This window comes from Stegostoma tigrinum, chromosome 25, assembly GCF_030684315.1.
Source record: "Stegostoma tigrinum isolate sSteTig4 chromosome 25, sSteTig4.hap1, whole genome shotgun sequence".
Taxonomy (NCBI): Eukaryota; Metazoa; Chordata; class Chondrichthyes; order Orectolobiformes; family Stegostomatidae; genus Stegostoma; species Stegostoma tigrinum.
Window position 1 is genome coordinate 10,981,953 of NC_081378.1, and position 25,056 is coordinate 11,007,008.

Sequence of the window (25,056 nt, forward strand, 5' to 3'; positions counted from 1 at the left end):
CCTGCACATCCATGCAGTGAGTAGTGCACAGTATAGGTCAGAAAAATTCCAAGAGCATTTTGATCTCAACAAGCCTACTGTGGTGTTGCAGTTGATATTTAATCAACTAAATTATCTTAATACTGAAAAACCTAATGATAACCTCGCTAAATGTCTTAATACATGGCCTTAACAGAATTCCGTACAAACAGCTACAAAAGGGACATATTTTGTCAATTCTGAAAAAGGGTCACTGGACCTGAAATATTAACTCTGTTTTCCCTCCACAGATGCTGCCAGTACCTGCTGAGTTTCTCCAGCAATTTCTGATTTTATTTCATAATTTGGCTCCTGACTGGTTTGCAAAAAATAATATGCTTAATAAAGACATACATACTGTTCAAAATTCTAAACATTCATTCAGGATTAATTTTGAAGTTTTAACTTACCAATTTTATGAATTAATACAAAAATTACCCTCTGCCACTTCATAATCTAACTTATAAAAAAATCCGCTACTGCAGCAAATTTATTCCTGCACGCTTGTTTCCATCATATAAATGGGGCTATAGCCTTTCAAGAAAGGAAGAGCAAACAATAAAATTATGTTTCAACTTACTCTTTCTTCTACAGCATCAGGCATTGGCAACTCTTTCTCACTGTTACAAAAGAAAAACAGCCTTCAATATTCAAATGTGCAATGCATAATTCATGAAAGTAAATCAAGCTATATTTACTTTATCACTGCACCAACATTTTAAAACCACCTGAATTTCTACTTACAGAAATCAAGCACAATTATTGAAATAAAGACATGGCCAACTAAGCTGTCAAAAGTGCATCTGAAGCACCCTCCGGTGCCAGTAAAATGTATTATCATCACTTTAGTTTATGCGACAACAGCAGAGTAGCAAAACCAATATTACAATTCCTTTTAATCAGAGATAGACAAATTGAGCTATCAAAATATGATCTTAGAGTTTCCAATTAAATGTAACACTTCGACATTTTGAATTAAAAATGTATTTATTGTAAAGACAGTGTCTTTATATTTTTCTGTCCACCATTTGAAAGTACAGAAGTGGAAAAGATTAACTGTTTTAAACTCAAGGATTGCTGGAGGATTACCGACACTCGTCGTAAACATCATTGACAGAGTTGCTGATCCCAGCAGTCACTGAAGTATGGTTTGCAAATGAGCTGGAGCTTAAGTGGTTGGTCTATGGCTTAATGACCAGTTAAAAATGACAAAGGCCTTCTGCTTGCCAAAAACTACGTGATTAGGTCTTGGGCAGCCGAACAGCTTCAGGCTATGAACATTATACAGAGAAGCCTTCAGATCTCCAACATTTCAGGAGCTCTCGCTGCAAAAACTACGTTAACCCTGAAGAAAACCAGGTGATCTTTCCTTTGCTGTAAACTCAATATTCAAATGTGCAATGCATAATTCATGAAAGCAAATCAAGCTACACATACTTTTTCACTGCAGTAACATTTAAAAATAAACTGAATTTCTACTTGCAGAAATCAAGCATAATTACTCAAATAAAGATTTACCCAACTAATCATTCATAAGTCAAATCTTTTACAAGTAGCTAACCACCCTGTGCTTTTAGTTAACATGTAAAAGCATCCAAAAACAGGAAGATTGAGAAATACATCAGCAGACGCTATGAACAGAAACCACTGAACTGCCTTCCCAGTTTTTCCTCCATCCATAACATCCATGTTTTATTTCTCCTGTGTGTATAAAGACAAGTTTATAAAGGCATTAGTGTTTTACTAGGAGAGAGATATGGTGATGGTTCATAATCACAGAATCCCTACAGGACAGAAAGAGACCATTTGGCACGAGTCTGCAATGACCCTCTGAGCAACCCACCCAGATCAAGCCTCCACACCATCCCTGTAACCTTGCACTCATGATAGCAAATCCATCTAGCCTACACATCCCTGGAGGCTAAGGACAATTTAGCATTGCCAATCTACCTGACATGCACGTTTGTGGATTGTGGGAGGAAACCAGAGCACCCAGTGACTGAAACACATTGGCAAGGCAGTAACGCATCCAATCTCAACTCACTTTGAAATACATAGCCACTTTAAAATATAGTCCTTTCTCTGACCAACTAATAAACATATTTGGCAGGTCTGTTCCACTTTTCCAAGTGTTTAGATTATTGACTTTTGTGAGAAAGTGAATGTTGTGACTTTGCCAGAAGTGATTCAAGACTTATTTCCACCAATGTACAACATTGTGTATTTTAAAATAAAATATTGCTACAGCTTGTTAGTCTCTTGTGCACAAGAATTGTTTATTTCATACAGGCACTCATAGGATACTAGAACTGGGTCAGAGGAGCAGAAGCAAAAAGAAAAAACCTGTCAGAAAATTGATTCAAGACAGAGAAAAGAAAACAGAGGTGCTGCTCAGTCATTCCAGTTCTTTTCAACACATTTGAACTGTAAAATTACAAGCTTTCAAGAATTGTTTCATCTTCCTCAAAAATATTATAATTTCATTCCACTAGCAAAGAAACATTAATCCCAACAGAAAGATCCATTTGAATACATGCAGATTGCAAAAACTTTAATTAATTGCGAACAGAAACACTAGAGACATCACATTTTTTCCATGAAATTCGAAGACAAATCAAACAGAATTCACAACGTTCAAGTGCTACTCCCCAGATTGTACTCAAAAATACCATCACAAAGTGTTCTCTTAGATATTATCAACTTTGATACAGTGGCCACCAGAAATCAGTGCGTCATGTTGTGCGGTACATGTGCATGTATCTGTCTGCTGGAGCAGTTCCACGAAGATGACCAAAAGCTGTCTAAAATTCTAAAAGCCATGTTGCTAGTCAAATACTCAGCACCCTTTGAGAGTTAGTGTGTTTTTTTAAACGGTTGTCCAAATGCCAATCAGCGCGATGCATTCCATCAGTTCCAAACTAGCTTCTCCAAATGATAGCTCACAGAGAATGGAGTTTTCTGCACCATTCAACAGTACAGTATATAAATGAATGCAGAAGCTTAGAAAACCTATTATTTAAAAAAATAAAGAATATGAAATGGGATGTTATCAGTGGGAAGAATTTAATTATCATCAACATAAACACAATGTTTTGCTGGGAGTGGTCCCGTCAGATTGTATGCCCTCCTAAACTCACCCCACCTTCAAGCTTTGTTAAAATTGACCAAAATGAGTATGGTATAGTAATGAGAATAAAACCACAATTTCACAATGTGTAATGCAAATGGAATACTTGTGGTTACTTACAAAGAAATTTTTGGAAATAAATTGAGATTTGACTAAGAACTCACGCTGCATGATTTGATTTCATAAGCAAGTAACCCAGGAGTCTAAATGAGAAACATGCCAACTAAACCACATTAACCACTAAATTAATCAAATCGTTTAATGTGGTACATCAATTTTCTAACCGAAAGAAAGAATGTTGAACTTGAAAGCACAAATTTAAAATGCTGAGCCTTACTGTAGAAAACCAAAACGATCAGTGATTTTATAAATATGGAAGTCTGCATCTTCCCACGGGTCAATCTTCGCTCCCTCTCTTCCCTGAAATAAATAAACAAACAAAAAGTAATCATTAAAGCTGTCGTGGTTTGATTCAATCAATTTTGAGCTGATGACAAAGCCAAATGCTTGTATCCATTAATCTATTACAAATTCAATTTGAGACCAAAACAGCAATGCCCTTGCCATCTTCAACTCCCTCACAGTTCAAAGGATAAATGGGTCAAATGTGAAATTCCTATTCTGACATTCTGCATTTGAAATGTAGGGCTGAGAATGATGTGCTGCAGTTGATCTCAGCCCGCCCTCCAGGTTTTCCACTCCCAATTGTGGGCTAATGACCTCCGCCAGAAGGATGCAAATATTTATACAAAGGACAAATGCCTAGACATTGATTAGTATCTTGGAATAGCAGTTTGCAGCAACGCCATTTAGCATATTACACCTCTGTTGCTTTATTTTGCCAGAGAATCCAAACCAGTCTCACTCTCTTCTCAAATCTTTCTCTGTTTAAAATTTATTTTAACTAATTTAATTTTTAATGCAATTAATTTTATCTTTCTCCAACAGTTTCTATTTCAACATTAGATTTTTAGTGTATCAGCTCTCAACAATAGCTACCCAGTCTGAAGACATAGTGCGAAGAAGGGAACGTTACTTCCATAATTCTAAGAGTATCTTCATTAAATCTTCTCTTTGCCTTTTCTGTTCAAAGTAGAAACAATGCTCATCTCTCCATTCTTTCCTCATAACTACATAACTTTTTCTCTACCATTCCACCAAATGCTGCATAATTCAGCAACCAAAACTGAACACCATTATGTGATCACATTAACATTTACACAATAAAGTATTCCTTCCTTGCTCTTGCACTTTGTGCTCACGCATTCAAATTTCATTTAATAGTTTTCTCTGTCTACCGATATTTTCAGGGATTATGTATTTGAAACTCTTAAGTCTCTGTTCAACCACACCATTACTGTATATGTACATTTATGTTTCTTTTATTCTCCCAGCATATGTTACTTTGTACTTAATTATATTAAATTGTATTGGTCAACTGTACGTCTATTTCAAAAATTATAAGGATTCTGACAAAACTAAGGAAAATACTCATGAAAAGTTTGACCATTAAATACACATCTAACTCCTGAGTTACTCTTTAACGTAACTACACTTAATTCACACACCCCAGCTACACCTCCACCAGACCCAGACCCTCCACCATTTGGCACCCTACCCTCCAGCACCTGAACATTGCATTTAACAGCTGTCAGGGTTTTTACATTTCAGAATACAGCAGCTCACTGCTAGGAAAAGAATGTGCGACCTACCTTCTCCTGACAGTTCTGCACAAATCAAAGACTTGTCAGAATGGAAGTATTGCATTTCTGAGACAGGCCGGAGAGGAATCTCCTTGCAGAAATTTGGAACTTCCTTCTTTAGTATAAAAGATTGCCACTCTGGTCTATCTGCATGAGACTGTCGCTCTTTAGACAATCTTGTTCTTTATATCAGTCAGCAACAAATTTTGAAGCACCAATAAATTTTGAAATCACATTTCCGAAACTCAAGAGCAATGATTTATGTGAAGAACGTAAGTAGGTCCCAACAACGTAGGATATAACTCCTGTTCCGTCTGAACAAAACCTATAGGATATGAAGAGGTGCAGCCCATTTGACAACAAAAACTTTCAATCTCCGTGGCTACAATAAAATGAGTTTTCCAACAAGCTTTGAGATGTAACTTGTCAATATCCATTGAAAATGGAAAGTGGTCACTTCTTCAGTTTGTCCACAATCAATTTCAAATCAAGTTGCCTTTCAGTTATTCAGTTCATCCTCCAATTACTTTCTAAACACACGTTACATCAGTTATCACCTAGATTTTCAGAGCAATTTGTACAACTGAAAATTGAAAAATAATCAGAGTCCCTAAACTTATAACAGACATAGTCCCTAAACGTTTCAAGACCACCATCATCCTGAAGCCAAAGAAAATTCATGCAGCATACTTCGAAGACTACTGCCCAGTGGCTCTGACCTCCATAATTATGAAGTGCTTCAAACAGGTTAGTCAAGGCTCACATCAACTCGAGCCTCCCAGCCTGCTTTGATCCCTTGCAATTCACCTATTGTGGCAACTAGTCCACAGCAGATGTCATCTTCCCGGCCCTACGCTCATCCCTGAAACACATGAATAACAAGGACTCATATCAGGCTCCTACTTATGGACTACAGCGCCACTTTCGACACCACACTTTCAATCAAACTAATCTCCAGACTTCCAGACCTAGGTCTCTGCTCCATCCTCTGCAACTGGATCCTAGGCTTCCTGACCCACAGGTTGCAATCAGAGAGAATAGGCAGATCTCAAACAATGATGAAACGGAGTACAGGAAAGAGACACAGAGTGCTTAGTGACATTGTTACCTTTACACAATCTCTCCCTCAATGTCAACAAACTGAAAGAACTGATCATTGACTTTAGGAAGCAAAAGTGGATGGTATGTCGCTGTCTACATCAACGGTCCTGGGGTGGAGATGTCAAGAGCGTAAAGTTCCTAGCAAGGATGATCACCAACAATCTTTCCTGGTCCACACACATGCTATAGTTAGGAAATGCCTGTTCTTTCTCAGGAAGCTAAGAAACTTCAGCATGTTCACAAAGACTCTTACCAATCTTTATAGATGCACCACAGACAGCATTCTACCCAGATGCATCATGGCATCTCGCAAGGAATTAAAGGCTACGGGGAGAGTGCGGGTAAAGTGGAGTTGAAATGCCCATCAGCCATGATTAAATGGCAAAGTGGACTTGATGGGCTGAATAGCCTTACTTCCACTCCGACGTCTTATGGTCTTATGGCTTCATTAACCAACTGCTATGCCCAGGACTGTAAGAAACTACAGAGCTGTGAACACAGCCCAGTCTATTATGCAAGCTAAACTCTGACCAAGATGGCGGCATCAGCAGTAAGTCGTGCTCGTGCTCCTGAACTCATCTGTTCCAGATGACAGCATCCTTTTCTCTCTCTCTCTCCTTTTCATCTTTCTTTCTTTATCTTCAAGGACAGAGTGGTATCAGCAGGGAATCACCTGTAGCATGGCAGTGTGAATCAGGACTCGTGGCAGTAGTGGCAGTGTCGCGACAGAGACTCCTGGAAGCTGTAAGCTCGGAGCAGGGACTCCTGGCTGCTGTTGGTTTGGAGCCTGCCTCTTGGTGGCAGCAATGGAGCATCAACTGTGGTGGTGATGACGCCTGGACCTTTGGAGGTGGCAGTGCCATGGAGCAGGGATTCCTGGTTGCCATAGGTTTGGAGCCTGTACTCTTAGCAGTGGCGGTGCCCAGAAAGGGGACTCCTGGTGCAGTAGGCCCAGAGTGGGGACTCTTGGCAGTGTTGGCAGGGGGACTGCAGCAGCGGAACCAGCATCTCCTTGGATATCAACTTCATCATTGCTATTCTCAGAGCGGGGACTCCTTGAAGCCCAGAACACCTTGCAAAGACCTTGCTCCTGGTGCAGTGCTTGAGACCCAATTTGAACAGAAGATGAACTCTAAGTAATCCTTTTTTATTCTTTTTGTAACTCAAAGATATATGAGATAAGAAAATTCATTTATTAACTCCATCTATATTTGTCACTGCCTTCCCAAGGCGGTCAACACAACCAAAAGACCTCTCCCATCCCAGATATAATCTCTTCCAACTTCTTCCCTCGGGACAGAAGCTTAAACATGTACCAACAGATTCACGAACAGCTTCTTCCCCACTGTTATCAGACTTCTGAATGGACGTTTAAGTTTTAACTTCAAATTTAATGTTTATCTCGTTCTGTGTGCACCTTCCCGTAGCCAGAGAACACTATTTTTCGCTGTGTTCTATTATGCCAATGCACCTTAGATGGTATGATCTACCTGTGCTGCATGCAAAACAAAAAACTTTTCACTATACCTAGGCATAGGAAACAATAACAAACCAAATCAAAAAGTTTCAACATTAGTTGGCCCAGTGATTTGTCCATTTTGAAATCTGCTAACTTTTCCTGAATACATTTCCTTTTTAACGTGAATATTATCATTCTATCCTATGTTGTTACCTGACTGATCAGAATCCAGATTAAAACGTGGTTTGATAGGTGACAATTTATTTAGCAAAGTAGTCTTCCACTGCATGAAAAGTATGAAATGCTACATATTTGTTTTTAACAGTAAAACAGAAGCTTATTATACAAAAGAAAAGCTAAAATACAAATCAACCAAGATATTTACATACAGTAAAAAATACAATTGTATCTATCCCAACACTATCACTTCACCATCTTCAAATTGTATATAGTTAGTATTAATTTCATGATTTGCAGCCTTAAAATCTCATTTAAATTGTATTAATGACCTATTAACTGTCACACTTGCATGCATCCCATCTCATTTAGCTCATAGCCTTCTAAACCATTCCTATTCACATACCCATCTAGGTGTCTCTTAAATGTTGTAAATGTACCAGCCTCCGCAACTTCCTCTAGCAACACTTTCCATACATGCACCACCCTGTGCAAGAAAATGTTGCCCTTGGGTCCCTTTTAAATCTTTCCCCTCTCACCTTAAACCAATGCACACTCATTCTGGACTCTCCTACCCTGGGGAAAAGACCTTGGTTATTCACCCTTTCCATTCCCCTTATGATTTTATAAACCTTTATAAAGGTCACCCCTCAATCTCCAACACTCCAGAGAAAATAGCCTCAGACCAGTAAGCCTCTACCTGTCGCTCAAACCCTCCAGCCTTGGCAACATCCTTGTAAATCTGAGCTCTCTCACGTTTCACAATATCTTTCCATTAGCAGGGAGACCAGAACTGCATGCAGTTTTCCAATAATGGCCCAACCAATGTCCTGTACAGCTGCAACATGACATCCTAAACTGGTTGGCATGGACAAGTTGGACCAAAGGGTCTGTTTCTGTGCTGTATATCTCTGACTGTTAAATCCACAGTTTATGTAACCACTACGCTCATACTTCTTTTGAGTGCTTTGGAATTTCACTCTTGAAATTTTTTTTGCAGATGATCCCTATGTGCATGCCAGTAGTTTCTTTTGTCCCAACAGTTTGAGCCACATCCCCATTCATTTCATTGTACATTAGCATTTTAAATTGGAAATGGCGATTTCTTATTCTTACCTACCTAAAAGCTCTCAGTTCAATTTCCCAAATGCTATGATTCTCACACCACTTACTGGTCTTAATATGTGTCCCAGTCTAAATAAAACTCCTCTGTCCTTGTTTGACTGTAAACAAGCGAACAGAATTCCTAGTCAGATACTGGAGCCAAGACAGTCAACTGCCATGGAGATGAACTTTGAAAGTGGAAGAATTAGAACACGAGAGTGAGTGTGCGAAGCAACAAGAGCAAGCGAGCAAGTGTGTGAGCACATAGAAGAGAACAAGCATGAGACAGTGAATGAATGCATGCAGGACACAAGTGCGAGCGAGAGCAAGTGAGTGAGTGATGCAGGAAAACAAGAAAGAGAGAAAGGGGGGTGGGGGGTGGGAGAGAAGCAAGTACAGACGTGAGACATGACTTGGTGATTTTGAGTCTTCCTGGCTCACAGAGTGCTCCTTTCTTGACAAGCTTAAAAGTTACTTCTTTCACAGCATTCTGCCTCTTGATCAAGCCCCTCTTTAACTTCCTCTTCCTGCAGCCTCATTTTGTCACACTACCTTACCTTATGTTCATCTTCTCTTCCCTCACCCCATCCCTACTCTCAACCTCCTGCTTGTCTGATGTCTGTCCCCCACCTTTTCAAAGTCCATCTGAGCTCCCCACTTATTTTTGAAGGTGCCTTAATCCCCAAACACTATTTGCAACCTCTACATTAACCCTAAATGCCTCTTGCAGTCTCATCCTCCACAACCCATCTTTATTTCAGCTTCCTTCTCACGTGCTAATCACCACCTGGCAGCCTCTCTTTGCCTGTCAATCTTCACTTGATGAACTTTCCCAACTCATTCTGATTTCCCTTTGAAGACTCCTCCTCCTTCCCCAGCTCCCAGCCTCAGTTAAAGCCCTGGTCCTGCCAAAGTACCCTTGCCTCTTCCAATTGCTTCCTGCTTCTCCAGACGCAAACTGTTTCTCTGATAACAAAGTGTGGGGCTGGATGAACACAGCAGGCCAAGCAGCATCTTAGGAGCACAAAAGCTGACGTTTCAGGCCTCAATCCTTCATCAGAAAAGGGGGTGGGGAGAGGATTCTGAAATAAATAGGGAGAGAGGGGGAGGCGGACTGAAGATGGATAGAGGAGAAGATAGGTGGAGAGGAGAGTATGGGTGGTGAGGCAGGGAGGGGATAGCTCAGTCTGGGGAGGACAGACAGGTCAAGGGGGCAGGATGAGGTTAGTAGGTAGGAAACGGAGGTGCAACTTGACGTGGGAGGAGGGGATAGGTGAGAAGAACAAAAAATTAGGCAGGCGGGGATGAGCTGGGCTGGTTTTGGGATGCAGTGGGGGGGGAGGGGAGATTTTGAAGCTGGTGAAATCTACATTGTTTGAATTAGGCTGCAGGGTTCCCAAGCAGAATATGAGTTGCTGTTCCTGCAACTTACGGGTGGCATCATTATGGAACTACAGGAGGCCCAGGATGGACATGTCATCTAAGGAATGGGAGGGGGAGTTGAAATGGTTCATGGCTGGGAGGTGCAGTTATTTATTGCGAACTGAGCATAGGTGTTCTGAAAAGTGGTCCCCAAGCCTCCGCTTGGATTCCCTAATGTACAGGTATCCACAATGGGTACAGCGGATGCAGTATACCACATTGGCAGATGTGCAGGTGAACATCTGCTTGATGTGGAAAATCATCTTGGGGCCTGGGATGGGGGTGAGCGAGGTGGTGTGGGGGCAAGTGTAGCATTTCCTGCAGTTGCAGGGAAAGGTGCTGGGTGTGGTGGGGTTGGAGGGGAGTGTGGAGCAGACAAGGGAGTCGTGGACAGAGTGGTCTCTCTGGAAGGCAGACAAGGGTGGGGACGGAAAAATATCTTGGCTGGTGGGGTTGGATTGTAGATGGTGCAAGTGTCGGAGGATGATGCGTTGTATCCGGAGGTTGGTGGAGTGGTATGTGAGGGCGAGGGGGATTCTCTTTAGATGGTTATTGCGGGGGCGGGGTGTGCGGGAGACACGGTTGAGGGCATTCTCGACCACTGCGGGGGGGAGGATGTTGCGGTCCTTGAAGAACGAGGACATCTGGGATGTGCGGGAGTGGAATGCCTCATCCTGGGAGCAGATGTGGTGGAGGTGAAGGAATTGGAAATAGGGGATGGAATTTTTGCAGGAAGGTGGGTGGGAGGAGGTGTATTCCAGCAGGCTGTGGGAGTCAGTGGGCTTGAAATGGACATCAGTTTGTAGGTGGTTGCCTGAGATGGAGACAGAAAGGTCAAGGAAGGTGAGGGATGTGTTGGAGATGGTCCAGGTGAACTGAAGGTTGGGGTGCAAGGTGTTGGTGAAATGGATGACCTGTTTCTCTCTTGGTGATTACTGCCAACAGACTCACAGTCAACCCCTCAGCAGTAAACCCGTCTATCCCCGGCACGAATATTCCAGAGCATTTTGGGGGCAAATTCAACAGCAACCCAACTACTTTGAGCACTTTGAGCAAATGGTTCAGAACCTTCCTAGCTGAGCTTGGCAAGAAATCCTTTGTAATCGTGCACATCACACAACTGCATTTAGACTGTAAATAAAAAGTTATTTCCTGAATTAGATTATTTTCACCCTGTTATTAATGGTCTCTTGTGAATCCTAAGATGCCTTTGAAATGGAGTATTACTATTGTCAGGTTTTTCTTTTAAAGAATGAAGAGAACAATGTATCCTGCATAATCTTATGCAAAGAATAGAGTTGATTGAGTACTGAGAAGTTACTGCTTTTGAAAGTTTCCTGCTGGTACAAGAGTTACGTTTCACTATCCTGGTAAATGGTACAAAAACCACAATGCTTCTGAGTCACTTAGGTTGATGAAAATAAAAGAAAAATCAAGACTTGAAAGGTTCACTTCATTTTTGAATGAAGCATTTGCAATACGGTAAAATGTTAAAAACGAAATATTCCCAGACATGTTTACATGAAATTTCTTGCCATGAGCTGAAAACAGCAGGTATGCACATGAACAACACAATGATACATAACTGATTCCCAGATAGAGGGCATAAAAAGACATAATAGTGAACGGAAGCAAACTATACAATATGCAGGAAAGGTTTTGAATCTTGAAGAGTCATATTAAATTGCTTCAGTTGTGAAAGTTTACATTACTTTTGGGAACATGTATACTCATGTAGAGATAAATGTGATTTTTCTTTTTAATGCTATGAAGTTCTAATTTTTAGGGTCAGAAAGTCACTTGGAGCAATGGGCTAAAGACAGCCTTTCGAAAAAGCATGTGATTTCAGTTAAATAATCAACAAGCTGTTTGTGAAATAATTGCTAAGGTGTATATGAAGTGAAACTTTTATGACCTACAAAAACAGACAAATGGCCTGGTACCACAACAGATTTAGATCAGAAGGCAAGATCATTCCAACAGTAGGGTGTACGTAGTTTATGCAAGTCTTCAGACCATCAAAGCTGGAAAAAGAGGTGCGAAGCTGTGTCAGCAGCCACTAAGTCAATGAGTTAGCCTGTCTGTATGCCTTCAGGAGAGACAGTACTGAACTGAATCTCGTCTGAAGAATGTGAAGAACATTGCCAAAATGAACCTTTTGTAGTTTTGTATGTTCAGCAAGAAATTTTAAAAGTTAGAAGTGAAACTTCATCGGGAATGAGTATCTAAAATAAAAATAGAACATAGAACATTAAACAGTCCAGCACAGTACAGGCCCTTCGACCCACGATATTGTGCCGAAATCTTACCCTAATCCTAAGGTCTATCTAACCTCCACCACTACCTTATACTGTCATCCATATGCCTATCTAATAACTGCTTAAATGAACCTAACGAGGCTGACTCCACTAGCCTCTCTGGCAATGCATTCCATGCCCCTACCACTATCTGAGTAAAGAACCTGCCTCTGACGTCTCCGTTATATCTAGCTCCTTTCACTTTAAAACTACGTCCCCTCGTAAAAGCTGCCTCCACCCGAGGAAAATGTCTCCGGCAGTCTACTCTATCTATACCTCTGTTCATTTTGTACACCTCTATCAAGTCACCTCTCATCCTTCGTCGTTCTAAGGAGAATAGCTCTAGCTCTCTCAACCTTTTCTCATAAGACCCTCCCTCCATTCCACGCAACATCCTGGTAAATCTCCTCTGTACCTTTTCTAACGCTTCCACATCTTGCCTGTTATATATGTATAAATAATGTTTCGGGAAAAAAAATGCTGATCCTTTTATGCTATATAAAGAGTGACAGAGAAATTTAGCAGCTTGGCAGTACCCATGGACAGAAGCAAAAACATTTAAGAAACGTTCAGACAGATAAACAGGCAGGGAATAGAGGGATACAGACCATTTGAAGGTGGATGGGATTTGTTTAGAATGGCATACAGTAGGCACATATATGGTGGGCCAAAGGGCCCATTCTTACTGGATCAGGGACTGGGATCGGAGTTATCTGGTAATAACATCAGCTGGGATCATAACACATTAGATCAGTCCCTTATGCTTAGAATACCAGACTGAAAGTCTCTGCAATGTTGACCAACCTCACTGGTTGAAACTAATTCAAATCAGTTAAAAATTATTTCAAGATCAGCAAATTCTTTTAGTAAACATTACTCGTGTTGTCCTCAACACACACTGACACCTCATCATTCACTAACTCAAACTGAGTCAGACAAGAACTTGTTCAGTTTGAAATGGTTAAAACTTTGTAACTTCACAGCAAAAAGCAGAATGGAAGAGCAATGTGGTTACTGCACTTTTGCCAATTTATACATTGATGTCAACCTTGACACAACGTGAGACATGAACTAGCCTTTGTCAGAATAGTGCAAATTTCATGCTCTAAGCGTGGACCATCATTTAACTCCTTTTTAAAAACTCACTGCATTGTTTCAAAACACAGTTCAGCTGTAGTCACTAAAATGCTACCATGCTGTGATACACAACATACAGGAGCATTACTGCTGTGTAAGAGTTGATAGAGAAACCTACAATGTGACTTCTGTGGTGAGACACCCGACATGTGGGAAAACATGCACATACACAAATGAGAATATAACAGCACCAGATTTTGTACAGTATTGCCTGGATTATATTAGGTCAGATTAATTTATTTTCTTTGTTAATCGACGGTTTTAAAAAAAAGGGGGGGAGTAAGGTGCTTCCCATCAGTTAGGGGATTCTTACAGTTTGAGAACGAATTCGTACGTTTGCTGTTGGATTTCCATAGTAATCACCAGTAAACCTTGGAAGTGAGTCCAAGCACACAAACTCAGTACATCTAATAAAAAAACTGCAGATGCTGGAAATCTGAAATAAAAACAGCAAGTGCTGGGAATATTCAACAGGTCTGGCAGCATTTGTGGAGAGGAAGACAGTTTATATTTCAAGTTTGTTGGATAAGGCTGAAGATAACAGGAACTTACAAGAACTGATAAGAGGCCTAACAATGGACTGCTATGAAACAAAAGTATGCTGAGACAGTCAGATCTGCTAAAACTGCATGAAACCAGGAACTGAGATAATGGGAACTGCAGATGCTGGAGAATTCCAAGATAATAAAATGTGAGGCTGGATGAACACAGCAGGCCAAGCAGCATCTCAGGAGCACAAAAGCTGACGTTTCGGGCCTAGACCCTTCATCAGAGAGCAGGAACCAGGAACCAGGAACTGCTGGCTCTCAGAGAAGATATACATTTGGACAAAATATTTGGGATCACGTGCACAGATAAGTCCAAAGGAGGCATACATTTGGACAAAACTTCAGGAAAGGTCATATGCACACATAATTCCAAGTATGGAACGTACTTGGCACAGAGACATGTATAAAATGCCTGAGGAAATCATTTTGTTCAACAATACTTCTAAGACTAACGTTGTATGATGGTACCCTCCGTCAGGAGGCATGGTGATGACATCAAGTCATTTCAGCCTGGCCAGATGTGAACTCTCCCCGGTAATAACATTTGGGTTAAGTTACGGAAATCTGGATACTGAAAGACGGTGAATGTGATATCTCTTGTAGTTAGAAGTGTGTTATTCGTTTAAGCACATCATAAATGAATTATAGTTTTATAGGACTCTAAGTGCCTCTGTTGTATCTTCATTGACATATTAAATGTTGACTCTTAGAGGCAGGAAACAAGTTGAAATGATTGCATTGGAACTAAAGGATTCAAGAAAGGTGATGAATTACATGCTGGCTTGGTGACTGGGGCTCTGGGGAGGAAGTGCAAAAGGCTAGATTTGGGGTATGGGAACAGCTGAGACGAGGAGTGGCAGATGCAGTTTAATTTAGATAAATGTGAGGAGTTGTATTTTGGTCAGGCAAATCAGGGAAGGATGTACATGCTTAATGGTAAGGTCTTGGGGAGTGTTGCCAAAAAACAAAAAAACAGAGTCCTTAGGGTGCGGGTTAATTGTTTCTTGAAGGTGGAGGTACAGGTACACAGGGCAGTGAAGGTAGCATTTGGTACATGCGCTTTTATTGGTTAGTGTATGGAGTACATGAGTTGGGATGTCACACTGCAGTTGTGCAGGATTTTGGTTTGGCCACTTTTGGAATACTGTGTGCAATTGTGGTCCCTCTGCTATAGGAAAGACATTGTGAAACTTGAAAGGATTCAGAAAAGATTTACAGGGATGTTGCCAGGGTTGGAGGGTGTGTGCTACAGGGAGAGGCTGAATAGGCTTGCTATTTTGCCTACAGCATTAGAGGCTGAGGGGAAACCTTATAGAGATTTATTAAAAATAATGAGTGGTATGAGTAAGGTGAATAGTCAAGGTCTTTTTCCCAGGGCTGGGGTGTCCGAAATTAGAGGATACCGGTTTAAAGGTGAGAGGGGAAAGATTTAAAAGGGTCCTAAGGGGTAATATTTTCCACACAAAAGTTGGTGAGTGTATGGAATGGGCTGCCACAGAAAGTGGCAAAAGCTGGTACAATTACAACATCTTGAGGTTCTTTTGAAGCACTATACAATAAAATACTTCAGGAAAAAGGGCACAAATGTTAAAATGCTCAGCATTGCCTTCTTCTTCTATCTGACATAAATTAAAATCGAGGGCAGTGGTGGTGTAGTGGTAAATTCACTGGACTAACGATCCAGAACGACAGGTTAATGTTCTGAGTACATGGGTTCAAATTCCCACTATGGCAGAAAGCAAAATCAAAAGAAGTTTGGAACGAAATTTTATTCCAACATCCACCTTGTTCGTTAATGTCCTTTAGGGAAGGAAATTTAACATTCTTGCACATTATATGTGATCCCAGACCCACTGCAATATTGTTGACTTTTAGCTGTCCTCTGGGCAACTAAGGAACAGTAAAAATTGCTAGCCCAGACAGTGACATTCACATTCAATGAACGAATAAAATGAATAAATCATAAAATAGTGCAGAGTTGTAACATTGGAATTATGAATCCTAACCTTTCAACGTCCTTTTGCACATTTATCTCAGGTCTATGTAGTGAAAACCATTTTTCCTAATATGCCCTTTGAATACGGACAACGCTAGCAAGTCCATCTCTACTTTCCTTGGACAAAAAAACGGGTGCACTTTCATCTTGAACTGTTGCAATCCCTACTCAAACTACTTTCCAACAATAGTTAGGTAGAGGCTTACAGGATTTTGACATAATAACTGTAAAATGATTGAAGCATCTGTTCAAAACAGACTTTTACATGACTCAAGAAAGGAATTTAAAGATAAAGAGCTACATTTGGCTGAGGAAGGGTCACTGAATCCGAAATGCTAACTCTGTTTTTTCCTTCACAGATGCTGCCAGACCTGCTGAGCTTTTCCAGCAATAGTGATAATGGGAACTGCAGATGCTGGAGAATCCAAGATACCAAGTGTGAAGCTGGATAAACACAGCAGGCCAAGCAGCATCTCAGGAGCACAAAAGCTGACGTTTCAGGCCTAGACCCTTCAGAGGGGGGGATGGGGAGAGGGTTCTGGAATAAATAGGGAGAGAGGGGGATGCGGACCGAAGGTGGAGAGAAAAGAAGATAGGTGGACAGGAGAGTATAGGTCAGTCCAGGGAAGGCAGACAGATCAAGGAGGTGGGGTGAAGTTAGTAGGTGGGAAATGGAGGTGCGGCTTGAGGTGGGAGGAAAGGATGGGTGAGAGGAAGAACAAGTTAGGGAGGCAGAGACAGGCTGGGCTGGAAACTGCACCTCCCAGTTGCGAACCATTTTAACTCCCCCTCCCATTCCTCAGACGACATGTCCATCATGGGCCTCCTGCCGTGCCACAATGATGCCACCCGAAGGTTGCAGGAACAGCAACTCATATTCCGCTTGGCAGCCCAATGGTATCAATGTGGACTTCACGAGCTTTCCCAGCAACTTTGTTTTTGTTCTTCTTTCTTGTCTTATATTTTATCAATAGTGTGTGAGTAAAGAATGTTTTGATTCAAGCAGGGTAGTTTTACACTTACCTTTAAAAGAAGAAAATAAAGTTTTCCTCTAGACTATTTCCTCAATATTTTGAGGTGTGTTGGTCTGGTGCATAACAGTTGGAACCAAAAAAGGAAGGCAAGATACATCAACTATTTTCCACACGTAGCTTTATCTTTCCACATTCATTGAGAATTGGGAATATTCATGGATACTTCTCCTATGAGCAGTTTTAATTGTCCACTAATATTTGGGACAGGCTGACAAGATAGCATAGCTCTGTTGGCATGCTGGTTGTTTCTGTCGGGTTGGCTAATTCTGTCCACCATTTATGGGTTTTGCTGGAATGCTGAAGTTCTGTATCTTTTCACCAGGTTGTTGCCTCATTTTCAGATGCACATCTGACATATCCTTCCACATTTCTCAGTGAACCAGGGTTGGGCCTCTCTTTAGAGATCTCAGATTTGCCAGGCTTTCTGAAGTGAAATTCTGCCGCAACCGAGTGTCATAAAAGCAGTTTTGAATATGCCACATTTGACAAGTTGAGTACAGCCACATAACACCATGTAAGGTGGCTTCAGTGTGAATGGGACATTGGCTTTACAAGGACTATGCAGTGGTCACTCCTATGAATATTGTCATAGACAGATGCTTCTGCAGCAATAAACTGATGACAGCAAGTTTAAAGAAGTTATCCCTGGATGCTGGTCCACTCGCCTGTCACAAAATCCAATGTGGTAGCGATATCCTTCAGGACTTGGTCAACTCAGATTATATACTGTATGTACAAAATATATTAAATGGCACTACTACCCTCAATGTTTCTTCCAGTCAGCGTTCAAAATCAGGACTACTGGTTTATCATTATGGCAAGGGTGGTTATCAAAGAGAGGAGTTGTTACTATGTCTGACATGCTGATGAGTCTTCAGGGCTTACAGATTCCTTGTTAAGAACTCCCAAACATATGATAGTGGATCACCATTACGAGTGGATCTGTCCTGCCGACTGGGCAGAAATATGCAGGAGTGATGGCGAGGAATATGGGACATATATCTGGGCTGATAGCTATGTTTCTGTGATTATGACTGTATGAAGGCAATTTTATTGGGGCAGCTCAACCAACACGGCACATCCCCAAACATTAGTGAGGAGAATTTGCCAGACTTGAGACCGGTATGACTTTGTCTTTTCCGAATCCAGTACTGAGCTCCATCTCTTTGTAATGGTTTGATTTAACAAAATGACATTCTAGACCTTCATAAACTCTATAAATAGTCACTGATATCTACACAATTTATCTTCCCCAAAACATATAGATTATGTAAAGTTTCAATACAGAATAGTTAAAAACATTTTCCAGTGATGCTTTATGAAGCTGCAAAGTAGCTGAAACCGAGTTTTTTTTTGTTTTCTAACCAACATAACTGGCTTAACTATGATCAAGAAGTTAGAACACACCCCAATAATTTAAATCGAACAGACAATTCACACGTTGAACACCCAACGTGTAATCATTCATAGATGGGTTCTGAAAGCAAATAGAACACAAATATTGATGCTCACTGGTAAAATTAAGTATACATGCAGTTTCACAAATGGGCTGTTTTCTTCATCTCATCTTCAAATATTAAGAGTATCCAATATAATAAGTCGAACTACGAAAGAACTGAACTTCTCAAGGTAGTTGCTTATATTTTCATGCACAAGAGAGCAGGAATAGAATGTTATACTACATAAAGTGCTGTATATTTTACTTAAGGTACATTGCCACCTCCAAAATAACAGTTATCCCTAGTGATGTGGGGTTAGGAATACGTTAACAGTGTACAAAGGCAGAAAAACTTGCAGTATATTGGCTAAGGTCCTTCATATTCTTCAGAAATGGTTCATGCTCTCTGATCATCAAATAATGCCAAAATAAGACAACAGTAGATTAATAGCTTCTAAAGGAAAAACAGATAAAAACAGACATGACTAAGGAAATGACCACCTAGCTTTATACTGAATTCAGGTAGTTCAAAGGAACAATATGTTTTATAGCCTACATTTCTTCATAATCTAATTTGACACAAGATCTAAAATAATCATGGATTTTACAAGTGATCAACAATGTTAGAAGAGAGAGACTAAGTGTCATACAACAGTGTAGTTGAAAATACTTCACCTTGTCATACTTTGATACTATTTCAGCTCGCTCCTGGGCAAGTTTCACTGCCACATCCTGCTCAGCATCCGGATCTGCAGGCAAACCAGAAAAGAAATGGGTCAACATTACTAACCTTGCTTGAACATAACTGAAGCTATGAAACAAAATGATTTGGAAATAGTTGCTTTGTCTCTAATAGTATTAGAGAAAGAAACTGGGCATGGTTGGCTAGAGATAATGGGAACTGCAGATGCTGGAGAATCCAAGTTAATACAGTGTGAAGCTGGATGAACACAGCAGGCCAAGCAGCATCTCAGGAGCACAAAAGCTGACGTTTCGGGCCTAGACCCTTCATCAGAAAAGGGGGATGGGGAGGGAGTTCTGGAATAAATAGGGAGAGAGGGGGAGGCGGACCGAAGATGGAGAGAAAAGAAGATAGGTGGAGAGTATAGGTGGGGAGGTAGGGAGGGGATAGGTCAGTCCAGGGAAGACGGACAGGTCAAGGAGGTGGGATGAGGTTAGTAGCTAGGAGATGGAGGTGCGGCTTGGGGTGGGAGGAAGGGATGGGTGAGAGTAAAAACAGGTTAGGGAGGCAGAGACAGGCTGGGCTGCTTTTGGGATGCAGTGGGGGGAGGGTACGAACTGGGCTGGTTTTGGGATGCGGTGAGGGAAGGGGAGATTTTGAAGCCGAAGTCCACATTGATGCCATTGGGCTGCAGGGTTCCCAAGCGGAATATGAATTGCTGTTGCGGTCAAGGGCGTTCTCAACCACTGTGGGGGGAAAGTTGTGGTCCTTGAAGAACTTGGACATCTGGGATGTGCGGGAGTGAAATGCCTCATCCTGGGAGCAAATGCGGCAGAGGCAGAGGAATTGGGAATAGGGGATGGAATTTTTGCAGGAGGTTGGGTGGGAGGAGGTATATTCTAGGTAGCTGTGGGAGTCGGTGGGCTTGAAATGGACATCAGTTACAAGCTGGTTGCCTGAGATGGAGACTGAGAGGTCAGGAAGGTGAGGGATGTGTTGGAGATGGCCCAGGTGAACTTGAGGTTGGGGTGGAAGGTGTTGGTAAAGTGGATGAACTGTTCGAGCTCCTCTGGAGAGCAATAGGCAGCACCGATACAGTCATCAATGTAACAGAGAAAGAGGTGGGGTTTGGGGCCTGTGTAGGTGTGGAAGAGGGACTGTTCCACGTAACCTACAAAGAGACAGGCATAGCTGGGGCCCATGTGGGTGCCCATGGCCACCCCCTTTGTCTGTAGAAAGTGGGAGGAATCAAAAGTGGGGTGGAAGGTGTTGAAGTGGATGAATTGTTCGAGCTCCTCTGGGGAGCAAGAGGCGGCGCCAAAACAGTCATCAAATGTAACGGAGGAAGAGGTGGGGTTGGCTAAATCACTTTTGTTGCAGATCAATAAACGCTCTGCAATACAGATTTTAATCTCTTGTAACATTTACTCCTGGCAAGTTGGTGACATCCAAATGAGGGCAACTCCAAAACACGTTTCATCTTGAGGAAATATGGTTGTAGTGTTCAAACAGATATTTATAAATGAGTGTTCCATTTGATTCTGCCATTATGGCATTTAGAAATTAGCCTGCAGTAATTCAAAATAATGTTAAACATAATCCTGGATTCCCCAAGGCAACTCATCAGGCATACCAACTATTTTACTTGCAGTTTCTGGGCAAAAAGGCTCAGAAAGTGAAGCAAATTAACTTTGGGATTACAACTGTCTACTCAAGATGTACATTTACTTCTATTAGTAGAATGGATGTTTTGCAGGCAAGATCAGAATTTGTTGACATTCAGAAGATAGTGCTGGTGGTGAGCTGGGTTCTTGAACCACCCCAGCTTTTATGGTGTACGTACACCCATATTGTTAAGAAGAAAGTTCCAGGATTTTAACTCAGCATTAGGACACCGCATCAATGTAATTAATGTAAATGATATTGAAACCAACACAAAGTACATTTTGTTTGCATGTCATATCAACGCAGGTCCTCTCAAAATTTGCTCAAAGCTAGGCAAAGGTTTATACAAATATTAACATACAAAAGCACTAATAAGCTAAATTCATTCACCACATTCAGTTAATTTCTAAGCTGGGTTTATTCATCAGGGTATTTCATTGATTAAATCATGGAATGAATACTTCAGCAAGCTAGTTCACCACATTCCATTACAACTAAACAAGCAATTAAAATATTTCTAAAACAGCAAATAAAATTCCAAGGACTATGCAACTTATTTACAATAATTATAGAAAGTGCAAAACTCTCCTCAACATAAGGGTATTACCGTCCAAAGCTTCTGCTTGATTACATCTGTGGAAATTACTTTGTAGGCTAAGGACTGATTGTAGTCTTCCAGTGTGCAGCTTATTTCAACTCTCAATGCACACAGCATTATCACTTTTTGTCCACTGCCGTAGAATGTATTCAATCTAATACTAACATAGATCAAACTCTACAATATCAGATTGTCACAACATATTCTACAGATCTTTTAAAACAAGCAGCTGCAAGACAACAGAATATCAATTAAGATTTGAGAAATAGGACAGCTTGGCACAAATACTTGTTATTTCAACAAAGACAGTGGTTTAATCAGATAAATTATGTCCAGCTTTCATTTCAATACAATAACTATGTTCAATTCTCGTAAATATCCATGATATTGGAAATGCCACTGGATAAGGATCTGGCTTATGTGCTGTACACATGGGTTCAAATCCCATCATAGTGGCGTACAGCCAACAAGAGCACAGCAGACGCTGGGCCATGAACGAGGCACAGGCAAAGACAGAGAGAGACAGGGAGAGTGTTTCACACCAATTGAATAAAAATCTTGCAGTTGTGATCTGTTTTGCACCCTTTTTGAAGGTGAGGATTATGACATTTGTTTAGTTAGCTACTGTTGAGCTTCTTGTGGCATGATTTCTTAATGACAGTTAATAGCAATGTATCTTTTGTCACAATTAAGGTTAAAATAGCTTTTATTTGTGGGAATTTGAACTCTTCTAGCCAGTGTCTGATTTCTACCTCCTTTTATTCATTCACAAGATGAGAACATCGCTGGCTAAGCAGATTTATTGTCTACCCTATTTGCCCAAAGGGCAGTTCAGAGTCAAACACATTGCTGTGGGTCTGGAGTCACATGTAGGCCAGACCAGGTAAGGGTCGCAGGGTCTTTCCCTAAAGGACATTAGTGAACCAGATGGGTTTTTCTGACAATCAACAATAGATTCATGGTCATCATTAGATTCTTAATTCCAGATATTTTATTGATTTCAAATTCCACTATCTGCTGTGGAACCTGGGTCCTCAGGATGTTACCAGGGTGTCTGGATTCATATTTCAGCAAGATCATCACTCAACCATAATCTCAATTATATCAGTGAGGAATTTTCTTTGGGTTATCACCACTCTGGGAAGCATGTTATTCATTTTAAACATAAAACAGGCCTGGTTAACAAAAGAAATTCTTTGAACGCAATTCAAAGGAGTTCTTTGACACCCTGAACTAATCTTTTGTGTCAGAGTACAGTGAAAGTAAATGGATGAATGGAGTTAAATCAAGATGCTTTAGGATTGCTATTAAATGCCAAATGATCAATATTTGTGTCATGATTATTTGCAGTGAAGATAAACAATTCGGACCAGGAGGGAGAATCAAAGTTAAGGAAAGTTTACAGGTGACATTAACTGAAGGGGGAAGAGAGATAAATGACTGGCATCTGTCAACACAAATACATTTTTAAAAATCTCTTGCTCGGTTGGAGAAGTTGATTTCATAAATGATTTTATTTATTATAGACAAAAACAAAGTAATGAGATATTACAGAAGGGAAATTCACTATGTGAATACACCACTGGGTGCCAGGAAGCAACACAAAAGGGTGAGCATCTGGAAGTGATGGTAAATTCAGGAGTGTTTAACAATGGTACAGAGATATGTGGCACAAATGCAAAAACTAGATCACAGATTCATGGAGGATACTGCTACTATGACAACTAGAGTACTGCATACAATTCTAATTGCAGTAGTACAGCAATTGGATGCCAATGTTAAAGGAAATACAGTGGCAACTAAATGAATACCACAAAAAGCATCAAAAGCATAAAGACAACAATAATTTGAATTTATTTATTTATTTAAAACTGTAAAGAGCAAAATATTCCAGGTGACCGCAACAAAGTGCAAATAACAAAAATTAACATTGTGCCAAAGGTATCATTAGAATAGGTTAAAAAAATGTCAATACAAAAACTTGAAACAAATTTTTAATGGAAGAATAGGGAGGAAAGGTAGAGAGAAACAGAGAGAGAATTACAAAGCGCAGTGCTGAGATAGGCGAAGGCATATGCATCAATTATGAGGCAAAGAATATAGACAAAAGCCCTGAGGAACAGTGACCATAATTCTTTAAATGTTGTTACTTCTGGCTTTGGACAAGAATAGTATTTGTGTGGAAGTATTAAATTCTGGACGTGAGTTTGCTCGCTGAGCTGCAAGGTTAGTTTTCAGACATTTCCTCACCATTCTAGGTAACATCATCAGTGAGCCTCCGACGAAGCGCTGGTGTTATGTCCCGCTCTAGATCTACTCAACGATACAGGAAGAATTTATGTAGGTTGCCAGAGGAAGCGGGTGAGGTCCTTAACAAATACTTTGCATTGGTATTCACGAAGGAGAAAGACATGATGAATGGCAAGTCTTGGGAGGGGTATGCTGATATTCTGGGGCATGTTAGTATAAAATGTGAGGTGGTGTTGAAAAGTATCAAGGTAGCCAGGTCCCCAGGAGCTGATAGGATATATTCCAGAATGTTCAGGTTGGCAGGTGAGGAAATTGATGGGACCTTGTAAAAAATCTTTGCAGCCTCTTTATTCACAGGAGAGGTCCCAAAGGACTAGAGAAGAGCCAACGCTATTTATTTGATTAAGTTTTACAACAGGGATAATCCAGACAATTATAGGCCAGTGAGCCTTTGTCAGAAGATCGGTGACCAGTGGTATTCCGCAGGAATCAGTGCTGGGAGCCCTGTTGTTGTGATTTATATCAATGGATTAGAGAAAAATGTAGGTGGCCTGAATAGTAAATGTATGTAATTAGTTATGGGTGACACAAATATTAAGAGAGCTGCAGATAGTGAGGAGGATTGCCAGAGGAAAAAGCAAGCTATGAACAGACTTGAATGGAGACATGGCAGAGGGTGTTCAATCTGGATAAGCACAAGGTGATGCATTTTCAGAGATGTAATGCAGGAAGGAGGCAGAACCCTTAGTGGCATCAAAATACAGCGGGACCCAGGCCTACAGTTTCCTGAAAGAAACAACACAGATGGATAAGGTGATCAAGAAAGCATGCTTGCTTTTATCAGAGATAATGGGAACTGCAGATGCTGGAGAATTCAAGATAACAAAGCGTGGAGCTGGATGAACACAGCAGGCCAAGCAGCATATTAGGAGCACAAAAGCTGACGTTTCGGGCCAAGACACTTCATCAGAAAAGTGGGGTGGGGAGAGGATTCTGAAATAAATAAGGAGAGAGGGGGAGGCGGACCAAAGACGGGTAGAGGAGCAGATAGCTGGAGAGGAGAGGAGAGGTGGGAAGGTTGGGAGGGGATAGGTCCGTCCGGGGAGGGCAGACAGGTCAAGGGGACGGGATGAGGTTAGCAGGTAGGAAATGGAGGTGCGGCTTCATGTGAGAGGAGGGGATAGGTGAGAGGAAGAACAGGTTACGGAGGTGGGGACGAACTGGGCTGGTTTTGGGATACAGTAGGGGGAGGGGAGATTTTGAAGCTGGTGAAATCCACATCGAAACCATTAGCCTGCAG

At 41.0% G+C, this 25,056-nt stretch overlaps 1 protein-coding gene across 6 annotated transcripts in view; it reads right to left on the reverse strand.

Annotated features, from left to right (window-relative positions):
* usp6nl (USP6 N-terminal like) overlaps window positions 1–25,056 on the reverse strand; it is a 230,743-nt gene that overhangs the window by 113,002 nt on the left and 92,685 nt on the right. For all 6 annotated transcript variants that reach the window (XM_048553726.1, XM_048553725.1, XM_048553727.1 and 3 more), the window contains 3 exons: window positions 19,237–19,310; window positions 3,483–3,565; window positions 599–638 (listed from right to left, as the gene is read on the reverse strand). In XM_048553726.1, coding sequence (XP_048409683.1) covers window positions 599–638; window positions 3,483–3,565; window positions 19,237–19,310 — 197 coding nt within the window. The remainder of the gene's footprint in view (window positions 1–598; window positions 639–3,482; window positions 3,566–19,236; window positions 19,311–25,056) is intronic.